The sequence below is a fragment of the Periophthalmus magnuspinnatus genome, chromosome 24 (genome assembly GCF_009829125.3).
Source record: "Periophthalmus magnuspinnatus isolate fPerMag1 chromosome 24, fPerMag1.2.pri, whole genome shotgun sequence".
NCBI lineage: Eukaryota > Metazoa > Chordata > Actinopteri > Gobiiformes > Gobiidae > Periophthalmus > Periophthalmus magnuspinnatus.
Genome location: NC_047149.1, coordinates 21763886 through 21789168, shown reverse-complemented (window position 1 = coordinate 21789168; position 25283 = coordinate 21763886). Strand labels below are relative to the sequence as shown.

The following is a 25283-nucleotide window of genomic DNA, read 5'->3' as shown; positions in this document are numbered from 1 at the left end:
AATATATCCGCACTAGGGTAAAATATTATAATTTCCAGACAAATAAATAAATTGGGTACATGTTTTTAATGCCAAATCCCATATATTCAGTCATATATATTAAAAATGTAGAAGATGGTGTTTTAGCTGGTTGATAAAAATAAATATAAATACATTTCCAGGAGTGTATAGTGTCTCGGTACTCGTGGATAAAACATCATGTCAGCGATAATGCTCCATATGCAGGAAAAACCATCCAACGTCGCTTTACTGCAACTGCAATTATTTGATATTAACCCGATCTCCATTTGCATAATTGTATTGTATTTCAGAGGATACTATATTAAACGCCATCCATATTTCCACCTAATTTGGCAGTAGTTGACCTTTGAACTCGTAATGACATCTTTTGCGGTGAAGTAATGAGTGTTCTATTAGCTCCGCCCACAGTAAAAGTATAGGGCAATCACGGTGATGAGCAATTGCGAGGTTAATCAGGTTGAAAGGTGAACCCCAAGGCACCGCGATAGAAGTGACTATGTCTACAGCTAAGTATTATGAGTCACGACGCGTTTAATGCTACGCTATAATGTGCGGTCTGCTCATTTTTTATTTATTTTTATCCTTAAACTAGACTGAACTGTCATTTTTATTTCAAATTGTTGATGTATCTACATTAAAGGGCTCATACTACGCTATTTTCTGATCTTTGTTGTAATATTTTCTCATCAAAAGCATATCTGGAGTTGCGTTTTGTTCCATTCGCACATGTTTAACTCACAAATCCTGCATATTTAGGCTTGAGTTCTTCTCTCAAACAGAAAACACACTGTTCCACCTTGTGATGTCATCATGTGGTAATACAGGAAGTGCTTCGCTGCGTTTTTAAACTCCACACGCCTTCACTAGAATCATCTGGATGGTTTCACCCCTGGAATTTCCGATCACTACGAAGCGAAAGGTAAAAGGTAGATGTTAACTTGAAAAAAACCCCACTTCATGACATCACAAGGTGGAACAGAGCGATTTGAGTTTTGGAGATGTAAACAGTAATAATAAAGAACTACTTAAACATGTGTGAATGAACCAAAACACAACTCCAGGTATGTTTTTGATGATGTAACAACATTAAAACATGAATTAAAACTCACAAGAGTCAATGTTGTGTAATATAGAACCTTTAACCATAAACATTTTTACGAATCTTTACAAAAATCCACATTTTAAATCCCCTTGTAACCTCAGAAATTTACTATTTTTAAAAGGTGGTCTCTGAAACTTTACCAGAGAAAGGTCTGCCACTTTCTTGTTTCCAGGGAGATGATTCTTTTGCCTGGAATCTTCCACAATATGGCATTAAACCCTATCTTGTATTTTCTTACAGCTGTTTGACTGTTTAAAAATGCATTAAAAAACACGCATGCATTCTTAATTTCATCCAGATCGCCTTCGCATAGATGTGACCTGTAACATGGCGTAGTGATGTGATCTGCTTGTCCCCAAAGATCCAAGGCAACGCAATAACATCAACAACAGGTGACAGATGAACCAGAAAAGTTACATAATGCACCTTTAAAAAAAAACAAAAAAAACAACTAAATACTCTTTTTTGCTGTCTATATTATGATAAGTTAGGCAATTGACCTGGGCACATGCGATGGCACTTTTTTTTCACATTATTTTAATGAATGGACACTAGCCCCTCCCACCAGAGCGTTTAGTCCCGCCCCTAATGCATTTTGAGCCCATCACACTTTGACGAGCAGCTGTCGCCATTAGCTTCAAGGTGAAAGGGGCTCCCCAGATTTCACCACAGGGACAAAGAAATGGATCCCACAAAGAAGCGCACGGTCAGTGATTCAAGCAAGAATTATATGACATTACTCACTTACGTTTCACGGCGTTTTGAAAAATCCGTCGAGGTATTTGCGCAGTGGATCTCAGTACTACCTCATAAACGACGTGCTCATTTGCAAAAACAGATAAGTGCCTTTAAAAAAAATCATCGTACACTTGCAATTTACAGTTTGTATCACAGCGTATTTAAAATCTCTTTCAGTATAAACATATTTTTGACAATTTTATGAAAGAGACATGAATGTTTTTGCAAATTAACTCTTCATTTATAACAAAATAACTGAACTAAACCTGAAACTGACTTCAAGTGGCGCTGGAAGTGGCATGTCATGATTCAATGTAAATAGAAAGTTAAAGTCATGGAGATCAGTTTCACGCAATTATAATCATAAGCAGTGATCGGAAAAATACTTTACAAATGTATTTAGTTACAGAATACTTGCATAGTACCTGCATTAAAAGGTATTTTGTAACATTTCCCATTGCATGATCCAGTAGTTTTACTTCGAGTTAAGCATGAGATATAATTATAAACTACTATTTTTATTGCTATGTATTCATTTATGCATAAAAATAAAGATAAAAAAATGCACACACACTACAAAGGCTGTGTTTTCTATTTTTCTTACTAATACTGTGCAGTGCAAAGCCAAAATTACATGAAGTACCACCATGTATTCCTCCAGTTTAGGAAAGTAACTACATTCTGAATACCTCCAAATGAAAAAGTAACAGTACCAAACTTCAGTTACTCAAAATTAGTATTCGGAAAAGGTATTTTTGGTACAGTTACTTCCCAACTCTGACCATAAAAAACAACAAGCAGAAGAACAAACTGTCCTCTAGAGAACTGAAGAGTCAGGTTTGTGGAGATGCAATCCCACTCACAGTAAGAAAAAGCATGTTTTTTCAGTGCAATGAACTCCAAGTGAAAAAACACGCTTTATTTTGGTGAAAAAGTTGCACAGTAGAGCTTTAAACCCAGACAGATTAGGACTAAACAGCCATTCACCACCACATGGCTGATCTTAGTATAAATTCTTAGATAGACACTGAACAAAGCAGAAACAAAAGCAGTGAGGTTTTGATCTTGACCCGAATTATCAAACAGCTGAAAACTACAAGTCCCATCCCGCTACAGGGGCTTCTCTCCTCCATTAGCCTTGGCGCGGTGCCGGATTCAAACATCGGCGAGGGGCTCCGACTGGGACTGGCCCCTGTGTCACTCACCGCGTCACATGTCAGGAAACCATTGGCCCCGCATCAATCCAGAGACCTAAGCACCTCCCGGCAGATGGAGCCCCAGCAGGACCAGAGGAGGGGGGCACGCCCTGAGCCGCTGCCCCACACAGAGGCCACGCGGCGGGACTAAGTGGGGCCAGTCCTACAGGGGAGCCCCAAACCAGCACTGGACCTCCTGTGGTTAAACCTCTGGATCAAGTCCTAATGCTGCCCGTGATTAATGAGGAACAAATGTAAGTATGGGGATGAGTTAGACGCAACGTTATCGCATTTGAGCCGCAAATGTAGACGGAAGATGGAGGGATCTTGATGAAAAACTGACAGAGAAGCTATAGAGGAAAATGCAACTTTCACAATCTGAAACTGCTTAAGGTTCTATAATAAAGCGCATTGGTTTTATTTTCAAAAATCCGTGCTGGGCAAAGAATTATAATAAAATAATGCAAAAAAAATAAAATAAAAAATAATAATAATATATGAATAATAATACAAAAAAAAATACATAAAAAATAAATAAATAAAATAAAATAATAATAACTTCATCAGCACCATAGTCAAATGTCAAATGAGAGACCATCGGGATCCACAAACAAGGTCCAAGGAGCATAAATCATGACGAGGGAGCATACACCTTATCACACACGGGATGCAGTCCTGGAGAAGGTGTCATACAGCAGGGGGCGCCACTTTCCTGTACTGTCTGGCAAAACCAAGTAAAGCAGCGTTACAAGACACAACACTGCACCATCATGTGACGTTTCTGAGGAAGGCTACAGGATTGGCTGTAGACCACTTGATTCAAAAGTCCCAAGTCTCTGATCACTGATGATTAGAAATTGAATGAAATGTGATTGTTTGATCAGCCACGTCAAAAATACAACATGAGTGAGCGTTAAGAGCAACCGGACCTTGAAATATAAGTTGAATGGGAAAAGTTTTGTGTTCACTTCCAAACTCAAAAGTGATTTTTTTTCCCCCTCACCAGTTCACTACAATCACATGACAAAAACATATTAAAACATAAACAATTTCTAGTTTACGACAAGTCACCACATGGGCTCCAAATGACCTATATAAAATGTGGTGCCTCATTTAATCTTAAATGGATCACTGCTGCTTCATACAGGTGAGTTATAGGGATGCAAGATTACATCAAAATGAAATCACACTATGAATAATCACAGTTATTTTTGTCATTATTTTACAAACAAGCTCCAATGTAAAAAAAAAAAACAACAAAAAAAAAACCCCTAAATATTCTCTCTGTTTAGAATAACAGAAAAACTCCTGTCCGTCTGAGTCTCATAATGTCATAATGATTCTGGACATGTTTAAAATGTGAACTTTTAGTAAGATCCTTGTACTAAAACCTAAATTATAAGACAATTACAGTCAGAAAAAATCTTTATTTGATATTCCTTCAAAATCGCTCAGCTCTATAATAAATATTCGCAAAATATAATCATTACAAATTGATTCCGTGGTTCTGTAAACAGGTGAAAAATTAAAAATTCCTCAGATTTTTTTATTCAAACTTTGTCTTTCTTGTTACCAACTTAAAATTGCACATAATTCGTATCACATTACACATTATGTCAGCAATTATTTTTATATTTAACAACTGGATTTATCTGTAAATGTCTAAAGATCTGAGTCAGGAAACAGCATTAGCATAAAAAATCCCACTCAAATTTGAGTTTGGAGGATTGTAATGGTCTGTAAGGAATAGGCTTCCCTGAATTGGCATATGTAATGATATTCATAAAAAGACCGCCTATTGGGGCCGCGCGGGTTCCTTAGCAACAACATACATGCTCTTACAAGTTGCATCTTGGGAAAATGATCCGGATTGGGTTAGCAAACAAGAAAAGACCTTTAACTAGGCCAGAATATAAGACAATGCCACAAATCCCTCCTACTATTGTTTCATGTAGGCCAACAAAGAAACAAACGTTGATTCTAGGACGTATTCTTTGCCAATTTAAAGTCCCATATTCCAAACACGGTGACCTATTTGATTTTCATTGTATGCTAACGTTCGTGTTAGCTAATTAAGTTGTTAGCATTAGCATATAGGTTCAGTGTACAGCTCCAGGGAAAGACTTTTTAAATTAGCCAAATAAATGGGAAAGTATTTAGCGGGTGTGCAATTAGTAAAAACGCGTTTGTTGAAATTGTAGGGAGTAAATAATAAATGTGTATGAACGCTTAATTATAACTTTATGAGTCGTGTGTTTGTAGACATAATTCGGGTTGTGTTTGCTGGCAGTTTGGTGCAACATGCTAACACTACAGTGCAATTTGGGGTTAAAATAGACCAAAAGTGGAATCAGAAATGCGTTTTGTTTTACAGATATTTGAACGAGTAAGTTAATACAAAGTTATGGTCATTTGTTGTCCGTTTAAACCACAAAAAGTGTAGTCTACAAATAGAGATGTCAAAAGTAGGACACTACTACCCTCTTGTGGTTGGTTTGAGAATTGTTCATAGCACTACACAGGATAATAATAACAACGAATGCGTGCATGAAAATAGGGCTTATTGTTGCTTTTTTTTTTTTTTACTTTATTCATTTTCAAAAGCAAGACACCAAGCAAAGGCCAAAATCTTCTGCATTCTCTGTAAAAAAAATCAACATATGTTTTACAATTAAAAAATATTTGAAAAAAAAAAAAGAAGAAATCTACTGTTCGTTCAGGTGACATAAAAGCTTCACAGTAATCTATAATTGAATAATTTGCATCACACAGTAGAATTAAAAAAATAAATAAAAAATGCAGCACGAAATCAGCAGAGCAAATTAATTGAAAGGTTCTACATAACGCACAATTGACTCTTGTGAGCTTTAATGCAAATGTTATAATGTTATTACCTCATCAAAAACATACCCCGGGTTGTGTTTTGTTTCATTCACACATATCTAGTAGTAGTTTTCAATTTAACAACTACCATTTACCTTTAGTTCAGTAGGGATTTGCAGTTCGAGGGCTGAAATTATCCAAATGTTTCTAGTAAAGGTGTAGTTTACACAGTGGAGCACTTCCTGTATTACTACGTGACATCACAAGGTGGAACAGTGTTTTCAGTTTGAGAGAAAAACACAGCTTAAATATGCAGGGTTTGTGTCTTTATTTTTCAGTTTATCCAGTGTTATATAGTCATCAGCATTGTGAGAGTACAGTGCATACGCTCAGTAAGAATACACAGATTTATTTGAAATCTCTATGTTTGATGGTGCAGGGGACTCCACTCTTTGGCCTGAGTGTCCCTGTGTCCCTTACATCAAAACTCTGTCCTGGCACAAGAGTGAAATCAAACCTCTGGAGCAGTTTAGCCATCACCACCTTCGCCTCCATCTGTAATCAACACACGGATGATATAATTTGCATAATAATCATATGGTAGTTATTTATTTATTTACCTGGGCAAAGTTTTGGCCGAGACATGAACGAGGACCGAGTGCAAAGGGGTAGTAGCAGTAGTAAGGCCTGGAATGGATTAGCATACACTGGTTAAACATCTCACAATATGATTTTTGATTATTATATTATTGCAAAAATCAGTTTCTGGGTACTAGACAGATTCAAATATTATTCTTTTAAAGGTCCTATTACGCAAAATGGACTCTTGTGAGCTTTTAGCCGTGTTACAATGTTGTTATTTCATCAAAAACGTACCAAGAGTTGTGTTTGTGATGAGGAAACAACATTATAACGGTTCAGGAAATAGTGTAATATGGACCTTTAACAAATACCCATAACATTAATGTCTTGTTTTCTATCTCCAAAGGAACCACGAGTACAGTAGACATGGTTGGTATTTTACTTTATAAATCGTTATGTGTCTGTGTCTGTTCTTTAATGTATTTACTTGGGAGCATCAGGGTGGAATCTGTCAGGGTCAAACTTCATAGGGTCCTTGAAGAATTTTTCCAAACGGCAGGCGGTGTAAGTGCTTAACTGAAACAGAGATTAAAATAGGTTGAATTTATTGATTGGTTTATTATTTGGTCAGATTCAAAAAATAGAAATTGGTGCATAAATCAGGCAAGGCAGGTCATACGTGCAGCTAAACAGAACCGTTTTGAGTGGATTTGAACATTATCAAAGCATTTAAGCATCCTCAAGAACACAAATTTCGTACTATAAGCTGCTACTTTTTTCCCAGCTTTGAACCTTGTGGCTTATACAACGATGTGGCTAGTTTATACATTTTTACTGGTTAACAGCCACCGGAGGGCGCTCTCTAGCAGTAAACGCAAAAGTGAGACAGACATTGGGAAAGATTATGTGCTGAAGAATACACTAGTTTTGAGTTTGAACTTTCATTTTGCGCGTCATGCACACACCCTCATCGTGGAAAACACACAAAGAAAGACAAATGATGCAGCTTTTAAGTTAAAGGCAATGGATCTGGCAACAAAGAAGGAAATAGAGCCACTGCTTGTAAGTTTGGCATCAGTGAATCGATGGTGCGACGTTGGAGGCGGCAGTGGGAAGAACTTAGCCAATGTAAAAAGATGACAAAAACGTTCAGAGGAAATAAAAGCCTGTGTTAGTGCTGTTTTATTTTCTAAACGTGCAGGTATGTTCATCCTGTCTGTGTAAAAATCTCAGGTTACAACACATTTCCAACATGCGGCTTATATTCAGGTGCAGCCTATATATGTACAAAATGTGTTTTCTTTTCAAATTTAGCTGGTAGTTTATATTCAGGTGCGCTCAATAGTCGAAAATTCACAGTATTTATGTTACTCTTTAGCTGTCCTCGAACTTCTTTTCAAATTTACAATGCTTTGGTCAAATCAGGGAGTGATGCCGTGAAATTAATCTATCAGATGTTTTTGTCCTCACCACACAGGTCACTCCTCCTGGTATGCGGATGCCGTCAATCACCATGTCGTTGTTCAGATCACGGGACGTTCCCACAAGAGGGGGGTAAAGTCTGAGGGATTCTTTAAGAACCTAAGTGAACACAATAGAGATGGATGCGTTTACACTGGTCTTAATTTGGTCCTGATTTGGCTCAGTTTAGTCCTGGTCTAGTTCTTGTTTAGTCCCAGTTCAGTCCTTGTTTTGATGCAGCGTGTGGGATTTCAGACTATGATACTAAAATTTCAAACGTTATTTCGATACTAAGGGATAGACTCCAGACACAATACCAATTCTGATACCACAATGATAATAAAAACACTTTTAGACAGCAGAATGTAATTTTAAACACTAAATAACAGTACTTTCTTTTATATTACCAGGTAGACTCCATAGTGGTCCAGGGGTGTATATTAGTCTATGTCGTCTCATACTGATTTTCGATACTTTTAACTACCTTATTTCAGACAGAACATACCGGTACATTGGACCTATAAAAAGTGATTAGCAATGATAGTATAATAGTTTTAAGTAATTTAAAAACTAAAGCAAACAGCATTATGAGCATATATTGCACTGACTGGTTATTTTATATTCTGTTTAAACTTAAAAAACACTTTAAAATGTCTATATAGTGGTACAGTTATAAACGTAGTGGACCTTTATATTGAGCCAACAGCAGAGAAACATTTAGGTTTTGTTATTGGCTCAAAATACCAACTACAGTATTACTTCTTAATGATAAATAAATAACACATTAAAGCTGACCTACGCTGCAAAATAGACTTTTCAAAGCTTTTCACCATGTTATAGTCATTTCCTCTCACCGTGTACACATACGAAGTTCTATTTAGAGTGATTCGTGCATGTTTGAGCAATCTTTAATCGCTTATTTTCAAGACGCCATGTTCCTGTTTTCATCTCCACCGGCGTACGCACACTGCTCTGTACTTACTTTTATTTTCTAAATCAGTTTCTCAATTATTTTCTCATTGCAGGTGATACGTGCAGGATTCAGCAGCGTTGTGTAGTCATTTTGATACAAATGAAAAAAAAAAAATCAGGAACTTGATAGCGTCTCCAGCTATCACCATTTTCTAACAGGGAAGTCAGCGGATTTGTTTGTTTTATTAAGTAATTTTAGAGGAATATTGCGATTTAAAATGTGAAAATTATAACATCCACGGGTGTCAGAGATCACAACGTCCATGTTTACCTTACTTTACATGATCAGAAGTACAAATTAAATACAGAAAGTGGTTTTATTCATTTAGGACAGTAATACCACATGTGAAAATGTAAATGTACCTGTGATAGATACGTCAGGTTTCCCAGGTCATCGTAGTTTATTTCTCTTTTCATTCCTATAACTTCATCCACCTCTTTTCTCGCTCTGAGGAGTAATAAGGGAGTAATTTAAAACACTTTGTACATGTGTGGATACAGTGTGGATACAGTCTTATTTAGAGAATTTTATGTCCTCACTTCTCTACAATATCGGGGTGTCTTCCCAGTTCCATGACACAAAAGGCGAGTTGATTGGCGGTGGTCTCCTGGCCTGTAATCATTATTGAAAACTTGATAGTAACATGGTAATAAAGACCAAAATGAGACAACTGAACGAAGTACAAGTTCTCACCTGCGATAAAGAAGGTCACAAAGTTGTCCAACATAAACTCTTCATCCTCCTTGCCCATGCTTTCCTCTGAAATTATGAATACATGGATTAACAGAACACAAGGCAAGTTTATTTGTATAACTCAAAAGTGCTTTACTGAATAAGAAAGACATTAAAATCACAATACAAACAAATCAAAACATAAAGAATAACAAATAATCATCGTAAAATTAACATAAAAAGAGAAGAGTGTAGAATAAAAACCTTTCAGTCGTATGCACAGATAAACAGAACTGTTTTGAGTCTGGATTTAAACATCGTCAAAGTAGAGGCCTGTCTCACATCTTCAGGAAGATTGTTCCAGGTTTTAGCTGCATAAAACTGAAACTCTGATTCCCCATGTTTAGTCCTGGTTTAGTTCTGGTTTTGTCCTGGTTTAGTCCTGGTTTAGTCCTGGTTTAGTCCTGGTTTAGTCCTGGTTTAGTCCTGGTTTAGTCCTGCTTTAGTCCTGGTTTAGTCCTGGTTTAGTCCTGGTTTAGTCCTGGTTTAGTCCTCCTCATGTGAGATGGTTCATGTGGCTCATGTGGGAGATGTTCTTTGGTGCTGGTCCATGGAGAGACTTGTTCAGAGTCAGAGCTGCTTTAAAGTCTATTCTCTGAGCCACAGGAGCCACAGACCTGAGCCACAGGACACATGTACTTTCTGGTTCTAGTCAGGACCTGAGCAGCAGAGTTCTGCAGCTGTCTTAACGCTCATTTGGAGAGACAAGTGAGCACGCTGATATAGTAGTCTAACGTACTGGAGACAAATACATGGATAAGTCTCTCCAAGTGTCTCTCTTATAGTTACAGTAGTGGTCCAGACATAAGCTGCATTTACCTTGTCTGGCTGATTTGATGATTTGCGTGAGAATGTCTTTGGGCACGTCCTCTCCATTTTGCATGGCAGTCTTCCTCTGATTGATCCACTGAGCTCCAGTCGAACGCAGCAGACGACAGGCTTCCCTCACTTCATTAATATATGACCAATTCTGAGGTTTGTACTGGAAGAGTATGGGATGGTTAATAAATGCGAAAGAGAATGTATACACAAGTAGGTCTTTATATGGTCAGTTTAGTCTCTTAACATACAGGCTTTCATGTGGAAACAACTTACTTTTCCAATCTCCACACAGAAAGATGTTTTAATATAAAATTTAATCAACCTGCAGCAACAGAGTTATATGGGACATTGTAATTTCAAAGACTGTTTTCTCAAAATACATTTTTCTCCCAACAACATACACCAAACTTTCAAGTATTGTACAAGATTTAAATGAAATGAAATGAAATTTTTATGTACTGAAGGATTTTTAATTTTTTTTTTATCTACTTATAAGTAAGTATAAGTTCAAACTCCATATATTTTTGTGAAATTAGAATTTTTTTAGGCAGTTTTCAGTGGACTTTAGTTTACTCAAACGCTAAATAAAATGTCAGTATATGTTTTGTGTCTAATATGACAACAAAATGAAGCAAACATTTTTAACTGGGCTCCATCTATTTTTGAGATTCATATGTCCCAAAAATGTTAAATATTAGCCGTATTTACACTTTTTTTTTTTCTTACGTTAATGTAAATAAACTAATGGAAAAGTTTCAAATTGATATCTCTAAATGTTAGATTTTTTGCTCTTCACCTGCAGTGTCTCGTCTTAACCTCAAGCTCATACACTGAGCATCAGGTGAATCTCTTCAGTTAAACCACATATAAAATCTAACTGGCCGAAGCGGCTTGCGCTTGAATAAAACGCACCTCAAACGTTGCGTCTCGGACATAGTAGCACATTCCTTTCAGACAAGTCTCGACGGCTTTGGGGAACGGTGAACTGGTCCTGAGCAGGTCCAACTCAACTCCAAACGCAACCTGTCGAAAAACGAAACTTTAAGATGAATCAAATCATCATCTTATGCATTATAACCACACATTACTTTAGCAATAATATCCATGGCGACACAGTTAAACAGATGGAGCATGTTGGCCACGGTTTTGTTGTCAGCGTGCTCAGACAATTTGTCCATCAGTTTGTCTGCTCTCTCATTGAAGGTGCTCATTAGACCTCTCAGGTATCTGCATTTAAACAAAGACAAACATAGTCACATTATCAACTGTGAAAACCTGAATAGACAAGTGTGGGATAAAACAACAAACAAGTCTCCTCCCACTCCATTGGTTGAGCTGTCAAATCCACTGATCCAAAGGTCGGTGGTCCGATTCCAGCTCCCACAGATGAATGCTGAAGTTGTGTTCTTGGGCAAGACACTTAATGCACCTCACCCCCAAAGTCTGTATACACTGGTGCACAAATATGAGTGTGACGTTCCCTAATGTAAAGCACTTTGAGCGCCATGAAGGTGGAAAATATATGACCATTTAAATAGTTCATTTTAGCTCTGTATTCTGTTATTTGTTAGTTAGAATTATATCTTTAAAATCCTACTCTGTTTTTCATGTTTTTTTGTTTTTTTTCCCATGATAACCAATTGTGCACATTTTACAATGCCCTGACATTATGAACCACACACTTAAATTCACAGCTATGACAAAGAAAAAGTCGCCTCTCTAATCGGCATTGATGTTTTTTGTTTTTTTTTATATCTCATATCTCTCTTTAAAAATGCGTTGTTATAATAAAGTTAAATTCAGTTGTAACTCACAGGCTGCTGAAGGCCGGGTCCATGATGCGTCTCTGTTTGTACCACTGTTCATGATTTCGTGCCGTCACCAGGCCGTTCCCCAAAAACCTTCAAGAAAACAACACTGTTAGCTGTACAAATGCGAAGACGGTGGATAATTCTTTACATTATTGGGAAAAAAATGATAAATGTATTGTGTTATTTAGGAAATACATAATAAACAATACATTACATTATATACAGTACATACAATACATACACCGTTCTATATTATTTAATACAAATGGGGTAAGAAAAAAGATGGGGTAATCATGTTGTAATCAGATTTGTGTTATGATACAGTAAGTTCTTGGGTCTAGTCACTAATAGAAATAGTCAGAGAGAAGACCATGGACACACTGGAGAAACTATGTCTCTCGGCTGACCTGGGAACGCCTTAGGGTGGAGGAAGTGTCTGGGGTGTGGACAGTCAGGAAGTCCCTGCTTAAACTAGACTTCTGTATGATAGCTATCTCCGCTAATGTGTTTATCATTATGGCCGATCCCATCACTACCACCAGTGTTTGTCACTATTTGAATTACATATTTTACAGTCAAAAACATGAAAGTCAACAGGTAAAAAATGTATTATATGTCTAGGGCCATTTCTAGAGTGTCCAAAAGTATCAAAAATCTGATACTAAAACTAACATGGACACTAGATACTCATTTGAGCAAGTATCGATACTGCAAAAATCACATTCACAGGGCAAAATTTGAGTTTTCCTGAACAGTTTTAGTGTGATTTTGTGAACAAATATAAGACCTCATGCTATGATAAAAAGGTACTATTATTTTATATTTGAAAACTACATTCTATTACTAAATTGTGGTATCATAACCGGTAGTATCAAGTATTAGTATTGAGTAAATGACTTAGTATTGAAAATCAAGTTTGAAATTTTAGTATGGTGACAACAGTAGCCATTTATACATGTCATTTTTCTTCGTGATATATTCAATAATAACAGCAGAGGAATTATTAGGGGCCTGAATTGGATTAACAGCGAAACGTCTTGCAGTTCCAGTTGACAGATTGATTTTTTCTTTCACTATAAAAGTCATAGGAATTAGACCAAACATTTGAATAGCCTTTCAGTATGTACTTAACCTTTAGAGTTGGCAGTAGCTGGTACTATTATGCAACAACTTGGCTCCAGTATCTTAACCAAACAATATAACAATGTAGCCCCCTGCGTTTAAAAATGATCTGTGTTTTGATTTACCTTTGACCAAAAAGGTTGAACAGACGTTTGTAGAGGAATTTATCTTTGGGGTATTTTGAGGACATGATGATTTCCTGAAAAGATACAAGAAACAAGAACACGGGTCTAAACACGACTAGAGCTGGTCCCACAAATAAGACGAGGCAGTAACCAGCGGTGGAAGATAATGACGTATAAGTACTGCACTTAAGTAGAATTTTAGGTATCTGTACTTTGCTTACGTACATTTTACAGTGGATACTTTTTACTTTTACTTCAGTACATTTGAGAGCAGTATCTGTACTTTCTACTCCACTACATTTTTGAACTGGACTGAAAAGTAAAAAGTACTTTTCATATGATTTGAGGGGTTATTTTTACTATGTTTGTGGTAACATCCTGACTAAAGTTTTCACGTTCAAGCTTCGACTTTGAGCAAACAAGAATGAATACACAAAATTTATTAGAAATTGATTCGTATTGTTACTGTTTACCAGAATATATAACATTTTTGAATCAATATCAGTACATTTAACACTTTAACAAATTAACAACACTTATGTGAAACACTTTTACTTTTTACTCTTAAAGTACATTTTTAAACGTACTTAAATACTTTTACTTTAGTCGATTTTTGTGTAACTTTTTACCTCTGTATCTGAATTTTCTTATTTAATTGAGTCCTTCATCCACCACGGGCTAAATCAGCTCTAAACCAAAAGAAAACAGGACGAAAGGATCTAAAATGTTGAATTAGTCTTACCTTTGTCATCTCTGGGGAGTGTGTAAAAATAATCACAAAATGAAGAATATTGATCCTAAACACTGAGCCGTACGTCTCTGCCCTGAAATAAATAAGAAGTTTGCAAAGCATTACTTTTAATTTTGAAAAGACAAAACAAAACATGCACAAGTAGAAGGCTGCAGTTATTTTGAGTAAATCAGTGAAGAAAAAATATATGTTGATGGACACAAAAATCGATATTGCAACAGACAATATTTCCTATAACACCAAAGTTCTCCATCTGACAAAAATGCACTGTTTGTTAATAAACTGATTTTATTAATGATTTTCCTTATTAAGTTTATAATTAGCCTTGAAATTGTAAGTTTTTGTTTCATTTTAACTGAAATTGAGTCAAATATGATGTTAAAATATTGCAATAATACTGCTTAACAGCCATATCGCAAATGTATCCAAAATGTGCAGCTCTATTAGTTACATACTTATATAGGCTTACTTTAGTACTGATACTACTACAGACAAATACTACACCATACTTTACAACCTCCTCCTCAGCTATCATCAGTACCACCACAAGGAGGGGCTAGAGAGGTGAAAAAGGGCAGGGTAATAATGCAAAATGTGTTACTTCAAGAGACAAATGAGCAGAAAGGCCAACGTCGTTATGAAGCTTTTGTGAAATCCTCAGCCGATATGTTGCCTTTGTTAATGTTCAAATATGCAACTATAGTCAGTACCACAAAAAAAAGGAAGAGAAAGAAGAAATGCAAAAGGGGAAAGACACAGACAAGAAATAAATGAGTAGAGTTCAACTTTTTCAAGCAAACTATTTCCAAGGCGTATTGAATAGGCTTTTATAATAGTGTGTTTGTATGCAAGGAAGGCTTCCACCGAGTGTTCTAAACCTTGTGCAAAATAGAGTCTCGTGAGCGTTAAGCCGTGTTATGATGTTGCTACCTCATCAAAAACATACCTGGAGTTGTGTTTTGTTTCATTGTTTCATGTTTGAGTAACTCTGTCTACATCTCCAAAGCTCAAAATGCTCCATTCCACCTTGTGATGTCATGAAGCGGTAGATTTCAAGTTAACCACTACATTTTACATTTTGTTTAGTAGATATTGGCAATTCCAGGGCTGAAATTATCCAAATGATTCTAGTGAAGATGTATGGAGTGGAGAGATTCTACCTCTATAACCTGAATAACATCACGCTGCATTGTCTAAACTGCATCTTCCTAATTAGTCTTATTAAAGGTACAATGGCTCTGTTCAACCTGTGTTAAATGCACCATTTTACTTGCCATTTTACTTTACGTACACCGAGCTGTGGCCCTCCGCTTCAAACATGTTTCAGTATGACGCGCTCGGTCAAAAAAACTTTAGACACCCCTGATTTAAGCAGGTTTTTTTTGTTTTTTTCTATTCGTCTGAGCAAATCCCATGCATTAAATCTGAATAATGATCATTTTGTAGAGTAAATATTACACATAAAATGCACCAGAATGCAGGAAAATGCATATAATTTGCTCAAAAACTGCAGTATTATATGTCTACATCTTCAAAGCTCAAAATGCTCCGTTCCACCTTGTGATGTCATGAAGTGGTAGATTTCAAGTTAACAGCTACATTTTACATTTTGTTTAGTAGATCTTGGCAATTCCAGGGCTGAAATTATCCAAATGGTTCTAGTGAAGATGTGTGGAGTTTATAAACACAGTGGAGCACTTCCTGTATCACCACATGACATCACAAGGTGGAACAGAGTGTTTGAAAGAAGAACACAGCCTAAATGAGCAAGTTCTGTGTGTTAAACATGTGCGAATGAAACAAAACACGACTTTAGGTGAGTTTTTGATGAGGAAACATTAGCACATAGATCAGAAATAGTGCAGTATAGTCCCTTTAACCGATGCACCACTAAATTTTGTGCGTGTTCTCACCATTCATGAAACTTGTCGTGAACAACTCCATCGTTTTTCTGTATCCCCAGAAGTATCGACGAGTGTCCAAAGAGGAAACTGCATGTAACAAAAACGTAAAAGATGCGTTATAGTAGGTATGATCAAGATTACGCACAATAAAACAGTTACCTTGTGCGCGGAGGTCCGGGGATGTGGTCATATTTCAGATGCGTGTGTTTGATATAAAAACAATATCCAAGAAACGCAACGAAAATGACGCACAGAGACAAGAGCAGCGCGTGGGGAAGCCAGTGGAACAGTGCGTAAAGGACTGCCATGATGGAAAATGACCCTTCTTGTGTCCCAAACTGTGTCGGACAAGACTTCCGTGTTGTTGTTGCATAATTCTGAGTTCAAATCAGTCCACGCAGGGAGGGTCATATGCACAAAGAGCCTGATAAATGGATAGATTTAGTGTTAACTCTTTAATGGACGATGCGCTTTTTGGATGCGTAGGTTATAGTACAGATCAGGAGTCTGCAACTAATCTCTAAAGAGCCACATGCGACTCTTTAAAGCCCCCAGTGCGGCTCTTTGCATTTTGATTGAGAGAAAAAAAAGTTTAGGAAATGGGTATACTTTTTACCTGTATTTATTAAGTTTGTATTTGACATAATTTGGGGTATACCAAAGAGTTATTCGTTCTATTGAGATGATTTGTATTTATTTAGACCAGGGCTGTCCAAACTACGGCCCAAGGACCAAATGCGGCTCTCAGATCAATTTTGGTTGGCCCTCATGCCTCCTCCAAAACTGGCCCAATTGATCAGAAAGTATTTTTTTTACTACAAACTGAAGCGATTCTACCTCTATAACCTGAATAACATCGCACTGTATTGTGACACAGACCTAAAAATAATCTTCCAAGTCTTATTAAAGGTACAGTTGCTTTGTCCAACCTGTGTTAAATGCACCGTTTGACTCCCTGTATCGATACTGGTCTGTGGGTTTACGCTTCAAACATGTTTCCGCAGCCCTTGGTCTAAAACGTTTGGACACCCCTGATTTAAGCTGTATTTTTTTACTATTCGTCTGAGCAAATCCCATACATAAAATCGTAAAGAACAATCATCATTTTTGTAGAGTAAATATTACACATAAAATGCAGCAGAATCCAGGAAATTTCATATAATTTGCTAAAAACTCCCAGTCCCATAAAAACACTTCAAATAAGTCAACAGAGTTCACATAAATACAAACTGTTATATATTATTTATTGTATTAATAGCTGCTAAACAGTTGATTTAGTTCTTTTAAATTAATCTATGAATGACTTCGTCTTGTTATATATAAAAAGTTAAGGCTCTTTTGGACTTTCATTTGTTTTGAAGTGGGTCAATGTGTCTGTTTTGCTGTAAAAAGTTGCAGACCTCTGGAATAGATGATCATTTTCTTCAGTTATTTCACTTATTTTAGGTTTATGGACGTGATTCAGACCAGACCAGTCCAAACATGTAACCCCACGTTGTCCAAAGTGTGTCTGAGTTGGTCAGCACATTACATTACATTACATAGCTTTGTTTCAGTGGTGGGTCAGTCATCTGCTTTTCTCCTTGGAGATGTTGTCTATTTGCCTGGAATATTCCACAGTATGACATTAAACTTTCTGTATGTCCATGAAAACAAGCTGGTGACACAACCAGGCCAAGTTCGAGATCTATGGACAGAATACAGAAATATGTAACACTGTGATACTGAACATTAAACTTTGTCTTTTGTTATTTAAGGCAAAGCAATAACATCTTCACGAGGACAAGCTGATGGCAGATTCTCCACTAGAAAAGTTACACAGTGCACCTTTAAAACAATACAACAGTTTTTTAAAATGACAATAGTTAGTTTACATTGTGTATTGATAAAAAGAAACAACATACAACACAAACAGAAGGAAAACGAAAGGCACTAAAACACAGCAACACTAAAAGTCATTACATTCAGAGCAGAACAACTTACATCACATTGTGGTTCTGGGCTTGTTTGGGCTTGTAAAAAATTGTAGTTCTATTCTATTCACTTGGTGTGTCGATGTTTAATGGTGCAGGGGACTCCACTCTTTGGCCTGAGTGTCCCTGTGTCCTTTATGTCGAAACTCTGTCCTGGGACAAGAGTGAAATCAAACCTCTGGAGGAGTTTAGCCATCACCACCTTCGCCTCCAACTGTAATCAACACACACAACACTTTGTAATATTTGCATTAACATTATGCATCAGGTGTGTCAAACTCATTTTCACAAAGGGCCACATCAACAAAATGGTTGTTCTCAAAGGCTCAAAGATGTAACTAACTGTAAGATAAATGTCACTAAATGCAACCAAATTTAATGTAAAATAAATGCAACTACTTTTTAATCTTGTTAATTAACCGTTTCTATATTTATTGCTTATTCAAGTTACAAATATTGCATATGGATTTGCATAGACTTGAAAAAATGGCTGTTTAACTGTGTATCTAAGGATAAACTGACATTTTAAGATAGTCATACCTTTTCATTTCCTTTGTTGCGGGCCACATAAAATGACGTGGCGGGCCGCATTTGGCCCACAGGCCTTGAGTTTGACACATGTGTTATACATGATGGCCGTATGGTATTACTTACTTACCTGAGCAAAGTTTTGGCCAAGACATGAGCGAGGGCCGAGTGCAAAGGGGTAGTAGCAGTAGTAAGGCCTGGAACGGATTGGAATACAGGCGTTAAATGTCTTATAAAAGGTGCACAGTGTAACTTTTCCAATGTAAGGGGTCCACCATCTGCTTTCGTCCGTAAGATGTTATTACTTTGCCTATCACGTGGCACACTAAAGCTTTGAATTACACCCGTTTGTCTCCATGGTGATGCCAGCAGGTAAAGTTACAGGTTACAGAAAGATTTTGTTAAAAGAGGAGTATTATTCAAAATCGTTCTATGTTTCTGCTTCAAAAACATGTTTGAAAAGGTTTTATACAGTATCTCATCCAATCTCATCCAAATTCCTATTCAAACCCACCTTAAACAAATAATAAAAGATAACATGGTGATCTAAATATGTTATGTGTTTGCAATTAATACCCCATAGAAGTATAATACTCCTCGAAATAAAAAAAATCTTTAAAAGTATAAATACAGTAGATACATTTAGCCCTATTCCGCAATATTCCAGGTTGCATTTAGTAATCTACAGTTCTTAAAGTCTAACACAATATGCACAGACAGAGCTTTGATCAAATTTAATATTATATTTATGGATGAGTGTCACCATCTACTGGCAATAACGGAAACAAACAAAAGTGAAATAAAAGAGCACAAGTGTGAATGAAACCTCCACAAATCTCTGTACATCTTCATTATGACATGTTTCTTTTTAGCATAATAGCAAAAGATTAGTTTAGCGTTACAAAAAAATGTTCACGCAAATTACAAAAGTGCATTTCTTACTTAGGAGCATCGGGGTGAAATCTGTCTGGGTCAAACTTCAGTGGATCCTTGAAGAATTTCTCCATCCGACAAGAAGTGTAGCTGTTGAACTAAAATGTAGACAATAATTATAGGTACAAAATGCATTGAACACTGAGGTCAAATATTATCACTGCATGAAATGGTGTTTGATAACTTTTCTCCCAATTAAACTATAGTAATAAGTAGAAAGATACTGAATGTGTTTGTGTGTAGATGCTCACTGATATACAATGGAAAACAATATATGATTTCCTCACCATACAGGTCACTCCTTTTGGTATATGGACACCCTCAATCACCATGTCTCTAATCAGATCACGGGACGTCCCAGGAGCGGTGGGGTAAAGTCTGAGGGTCTCTTTCAGCACCTACACAAACATAAATATATTAATTTTGTTCTTTCTTAAAGCTTGACCTGTATAATGCTCTTGGCCCTGACCCTAATAATCTAATGTGCTGTACCCATAGACTGTACATATAAATGGACATAGCTAACCTGCTAGCCGCCGCTTTCCAAATAGTAAGTGATTATGGACGCGCTTCCGGGTCCATTGACTCTGGCTTACAGTGAAAAATCGACACCCCTCTCTGTTACTGCTGCAGTGAGCCTCGTCATTTTGGTCTTAAAATGTTCAAATTAACCCATTCAACATGATCCTGGAATTTTTATTTTGCTATTGTGTCCATAAACCAAGATATGAACATTCAAAACAGACAGGCACCTTCTTTCCCGCCCACTGATAAACCAGTGGTGCCGGTGGGAAGGGGCGTTACCTTGATCAGCCTCGCTCCAGATTGGCTCTTTGGTTGCTATGAAACTTGGGGTCAGAATTCCTAATATGGAACTCGGCTCCAAATTCCCATTTCTAACTGCTAGGCTCAGTGTGCTTCATTTAACTGGAGCTATGGGTGACGTCATACTCAGTTCACTTCTTTCTACAGTCTATAGTTGTACCTGTGATAGATACGTCAGGTTTCCCAGGTCATCGTAGCTTATTTCTCTTTTCATTCCAATGACTTCATCAACTTCTTTTCTTGCTCTGGGGAGTAATGAAAGAAGAAGTAAAAAAAAACAACAACAACTTACTAAATATTCCTTATCATTATTATTTGAAATTGACAATAAAAAACAAGACCTGGAGTTGTGTTTTGTTTCATTTACACATGTTTAACACACAAACCCTGTGTATTTAGGCTAAGTTCTTCTCTCAAAACAGAAAACACTCTATTCCACCGTGTGATGTCATGTGGTAATACAGGAAGTGCTCCACTGTGTTTTTACAGTCCATACACCTTGAGTAGAATCATTTGGATGATCTAAGACCTGAGATTTAAGTTGAATGGTGGCTGTAAACTTGAAAAGTACAGCTTCATGACATCACAAGGTGGAACAGAGCATTTTGAGCTTTGGCGATTTAGACGGACTAATAATGCAGGGTTACTCAAACATGTGTGAATGAAACAAAACTTCAGGTATGTTTTTGATGAGATCACAACATTCTAACATGGGCTAAAGCTCACAAGACTCAATTTTTGCATATTATAAGACCTTTAACACTGTAGACTTGGTTTGGTTTTGTTCTAGTTTTGATCTAGTCCAGGTTTAGTTATAGGTTTAGATCCAATTTTGATGTGGTGTGTGACTGAATTGTCATTTTTGGGTTAATAATAATGATGTGTATTTGTCCTCACTTCTCTAAAATATCGGGGTGTCTTCCCAGTTCCATGACACAAAAAGAGAGTTGATTGGCGGTGGTCTCCTGGCCTGTAATCATTATTGAAAACTTGGTAATAACATGGTAATAAAGACCAAAATGAGACAAGTGAACGAAGTTCTCACCTGCGATAAAGAAGGTCACAAAGTTGTCCAACATAAACTCTTCATCCTCTTTGGTCATGCTTTCCTCTGAAATTATGGATATATGGATTAATATAGTAGATCTCAGATATTAGTAGTAACAGTAGTGGCCTGGACATAAGCTGCATTTACCTTGTCCAGCTGATTTGATGATTTGTGTGAGAATGTCTTTGGGCACGTCCTCTCCATTTTGCATGGCAGTCTTCCTCTGATTGATCCACTGAGCTCCGGTCGAACGCAGCAGATGACTGGCTTCCCTCACTTCATTAATAAAAGACCAGTTCTGAGGTTTGAACTGGAAGAGTATGGGATGGTTAATAAAATGTGCAACTGTGAAATCTATTTTAAATACACAGTTATAGCCCACCTCGAAGGTAGTATCTCGGATATAGTGACACATTCCTTTTAGACACATCTCGATGGCTTTGGGGAACGGTGAAGTGTATTTGAGCAGATCCAAGTCAACACCGAACGCCACCTGTGACAAAATTATTAATAAAGGGTTAGATTCCCCCAGTGCCCCCAAAACTGGAACAAAATATTGTAGTGTTTTGGTGTTGGTCCATAACTCAAGATATGAACATTAATAAGCGACAAATCAGCTGCCTTTTTTTTATTTTTTATTTTTTTATAAAAACACATGAACACATGCAGGTCTGTCAAATGCATGTATCCATGGAAATGTTTAAGAGATGGCATTAAAGTATTCTTTCATTTATTCCATTACAGGTGTTTCTATTTCTTTGAGGCTGTCCGATAGAAATATTGGCAAACCGTTCGACACCTCAGGAGGGGGAAGCAGTGCTTCACCAACACTGTTTACAGTGCGGGTGGAGAGCTGCTGACCTCGACTGGGGATGTTGTCGGGCGGTGGAAGGAATACTTTGAGGATCTCCTCAATCTTCCGAGGAGGAAGCAGAGGCTGGGGACCCGGAGGCGGACTCGACCATTACCCTCGCTGAAGTCTCCGAAGTGGTTGGAAAGCTCCTCAGTGGCAAGGCTCCGGGGCTGGACGAGATCCGTCCCGAGTACCTCAAGTCTCTGGATGTTGTGGGACTGTCTTGGTTGACACGTCTCTGCAACATCACATGGCAGCCGGGTACAGTACCACTGGATTGGCAGACCAGGGTGGTGGTCCCTCTGTTTAAGAAGGGGGACCGGAGGGTGTGTTCCAATTACAGAGGAATCACACTCCTCAGCCTTCCCGGTAAGGTCTACTCCAGGGTAATCGAGAGGAGAATCGAGTGTGCAGCCGAGTGTGAAGCGGCTGGGATGAGAATCAGTTCCTCCAAATCCGAGGCCATGGTTCTCGACCGGAAAAAGGTGTCTTGCCCTCTCCAGGTGGGTGGTGAGTCTCTGCCTCAAGTGAAGGAGTTCAAGTATCTCGGGGTCTTGTTCACGAGTGAGAGAAGGATGGAGCGTGAGATTGACAGGCGGATCGGTGCAGTGTCTGCAGTGATGCGGTCCCTGTATCGGTCCGTTGTGGTAAAGAAGGAGCTGAGCCCAAAGGCAAAGCTCTCGATTTACCGGTCAATCTACGTTCCTATCCTCACCTATGGTCATGAGCTCTGGGTAATGACTGAAAGGACAAGGTCGCGGATACAAGCAGCTGAAATGGGTTTTCTCCGTAGGGTGGCCGGGCGCACCCTTAGGGATAGGGTGAGGAGCTCGGTCACACGGGAGGAGCTCGGAGGGACTATGTCACTCGGTCCAAATGGAGTCACTTGCATATTACATTGATTTAGTGGACAAGCAGGACTGGACTCATCAGAAAAGTTACATAATGCATCTTTATATTGACTTCACCTCAATCTTATCTCATACAAACACAGCCTGTACCTTTGCAATAATGTCCAGAGCAACACAGTTGAACAGATGGAGCATACTGGCCACAGTTTTGTTCTCAGCCTCCTCAGACAGTTTGTCCATCAGTTTGTCTGCTCTCTCATTGAAGGTGCTCGTCAGGCCTCTCAGGTATCTGCATTTAAACAGGACAAAACAGTGACCCGTTTATAATTACAGAAAACTACCTCATTTTCATCACAATATAAAAACACTTTGTAATAAATAAAGTTATATTCAGTTGTAACTCACAGGCTGCTGAAGGCTGGGTCCATGATGCGTCTCTGTTTGTACCACTGCTCATGGTCCAGTGCTGTCACCAGGCCATTACCTAAAAACCTTTACAAACAAATTTGGGATATAAACATTAAACAAAACCAGTAAGTACTTACTGTAAACAGCACATAGTACGGTATTTTCTGATCTATGAGTTGTGTTTCGTCTCATGAAAACTACTACTTCATGACATCACAAGGTGGAGCAGAGCATTTTCAGTTTTGGAGATGTGCACAGACTAAAAAAAAAGGATTACTCAAAGATGTGTGAATGAAACAAAACACAACTCAGGTATGTTTTTGATGAGGTAACAACATTATAACATGGATTAAAGCTCTTAAGAATCTGTTTTGTGTAATATACAGCCTTTAAAAATTCCTGTGTGTGTGTTGACATACCTTTGACCGAACAGGTTGAACAGACGCTTGTAGAGGAATTTATCTTTGGGGTATTTTGGGGACATGAGAATTTCCTGAAAGGATGCCAGACGAAAATAAAAGGGTTTAACCTAACGTTGTCTCAGTCAGTAAATGAAGACCACACTGTTTATTTTATTTTATTTGTGCTTCTGTATTTTTAATGACCAAATTAATGTGCCAATTTTGTATGATGTAGTAAAGTAAAAGTAAATAAAAAAGTATCCACTGTAAAATGTACTTGAATGAGTCTTACCTTTGTAGCCTCTGGACAGTAAACACCAATCATCACATAATGCAGAATATTGATCCTGTACACTGGACCATATGTCTCTGCCCTGAAAGAAAAACACAGTAATTACATTTAGATTACATTTTACTAGGACAAAGGGTAAACCAGTATTAGGAGTATACTGCAGAGAGCTGACAGGGAGATGGTTACACAATATTAGAAACACATGGCAACAGTTGCAGGTAAATATAGGCTAAACAGCATGTATTCCAGTGTGTTACATAAACCAGCTAAAGTGATTTATGGCACAGAGACAAACCCTTTTGTAACATGCAGGTTTACTTTTACTGTTGTGCTTTTCTCACCATTCAAGAAACGTGTCATGAACAACTCCATCTTTTCTCATCACCTCCACCAAAATTGGAGAATGTCCCAAGATAAAACTGCATTTGAACAAACAAAACATAAAAGATTAAGTGGGATCACACAGATTTAACGACTTTAAACTACTTTTTTCCCATAGTTCATACCTCTTTCGCGGTGGTCCCGGGATGTGGTCATATTTGAGATGCACGTATTTGATGTAAAGACAATATCCGAGAAACGCAACGAAAAAAACACACAGAAACAGAGGGAGAACCAGAGGAATCCAGGCTGACAGCACGCTTAGGATTGCCATGTTGCAGAGTGAGACTTTAACCTGCACTGTCCAGGACTCAAACTGTTTCCGCGTTACGTCGTGCGCTCAGGGTTTGGTCCTGGTTTGGATCAGCTTGAGTCCCTGTGCAGCTTTGATTTGGCGCAGTTCTAGACCTGATTTAGTCCTGGTTTAGATTCGTGTTAGTCCTAATTTAAATTCCAGTGTTTAGTTGCAGCGTTTTGTAAGGAGAAACACACCCAAACTGTTGCACAACTCGGGAGTTCAAAACAATTTACGCACAGAGATGTCTTACAGATGCCTGCCGTTTAGCCATTTCGAAGAAGTTGTTGTTTGAGACCAAAAGAAAGTCTTGGTTCTGAATCAAAAACTGA

At 37.7% G+C, this 25283-nt stretch overlaps 1 protein-coding gene across 3 annotated transcripts; it reads right to left on the bottom strand.

Moving 5' to 3' along the window:
- Positions 1 to 5641: 5641 nt before the first annotated feature.
- Positions 5642 to 25150, bottom strand: LOC117392383 (cholesterol 24-hydroxylase-like). 3 transcript variants are annotated; one of them, XM_033990436.2, is made up of 15 exons: positions 16323 to 16549; positions 16173 to 16250; positions 14251 to 14332; positions 13509 to 13582; positions 12265 to 12351; positions 11539 to 11677; positions 11363 to 11473; positions 10448 to 10610; positions 9590 to 9655; positions 9436 to 9508; positions 9259 to 9343; positions 7933 to 8043; positions 6950 to 7038; positions 6501 to 6567; positions 5642 to 6435 (listed from the first exon to the last, which is right to left on the bottom strand). In XM_033990436.2, the coding sequence occupies exons 1-15, from the start codon at positions 16469 to 16471 to the stop codon at positions 6289 to 6291; spliced, it is 1521 nt and encodes a 506-aa protein (XP_033846327.1). In that variant the 5' UTR covers positions 16472 to 16549; the 3' UTR covers positions 5642 to 6288. The 3 variants fall into 3 exon arrangements, with proteins under 3 accessions (XP_033846327.1, XP_055088325.1, XP_033846324.1); XM_055232350.1 differs by lacking the exons at positions 6501 to 6567; positions 6950 to 7038; positions 7933 to 8043; ... (9 more) ...; positions 16173 to 16250; positions 16323 to 16549 and adding exons at positions 18795 to 18861; positions 19607 to 19695; positions 19885 to 19995; ... (9 more) ...; positions 24617 to 24694; positions 24782 to 25129 and having other exon boundaries at positions 5984 to 6435; XM_033990433.2 differs by lacking the exons at positions 5642 to 6435; positions 6501 to 6567; positions 6950 to 7038; ... (10 more) ...; positions 16173 to 16250; positions 16323 to 16549 and adding exons at positions 16771 to 18350; positions 18795 to 18861; positions 19607 to 19695; ... (10 more) ...; positions 24617 to 24694; positions 24782 to 25150.
- Between the last annotated feature and the right edge of the window lie 133 nt (positions 25151 to 25283).

Coding starts and splice junctions, on each gene's coding strand:
- LOC117392383 (XM_033990433.2), bottom strand. CDS start 24,930: ATGGCAATCCTAAGCGTGCTGTCAGCCTGGATTCCTCTGGTTCTCCCT. Junction 21,781..21,852: donor TCCGAGATACTACCTTCGAG/GTGGGCTATAAC, acceptor ATACTCTTCCAG/TTCAAACCTCAGAACTGGTC. Junction 20,668..21,319: donor CACCCCGATATTTTAGAGAA/GTGAGGACAAAT, acceptor ATTACTCCCCAG/AGCAAGAAAAGAAGTTGATG.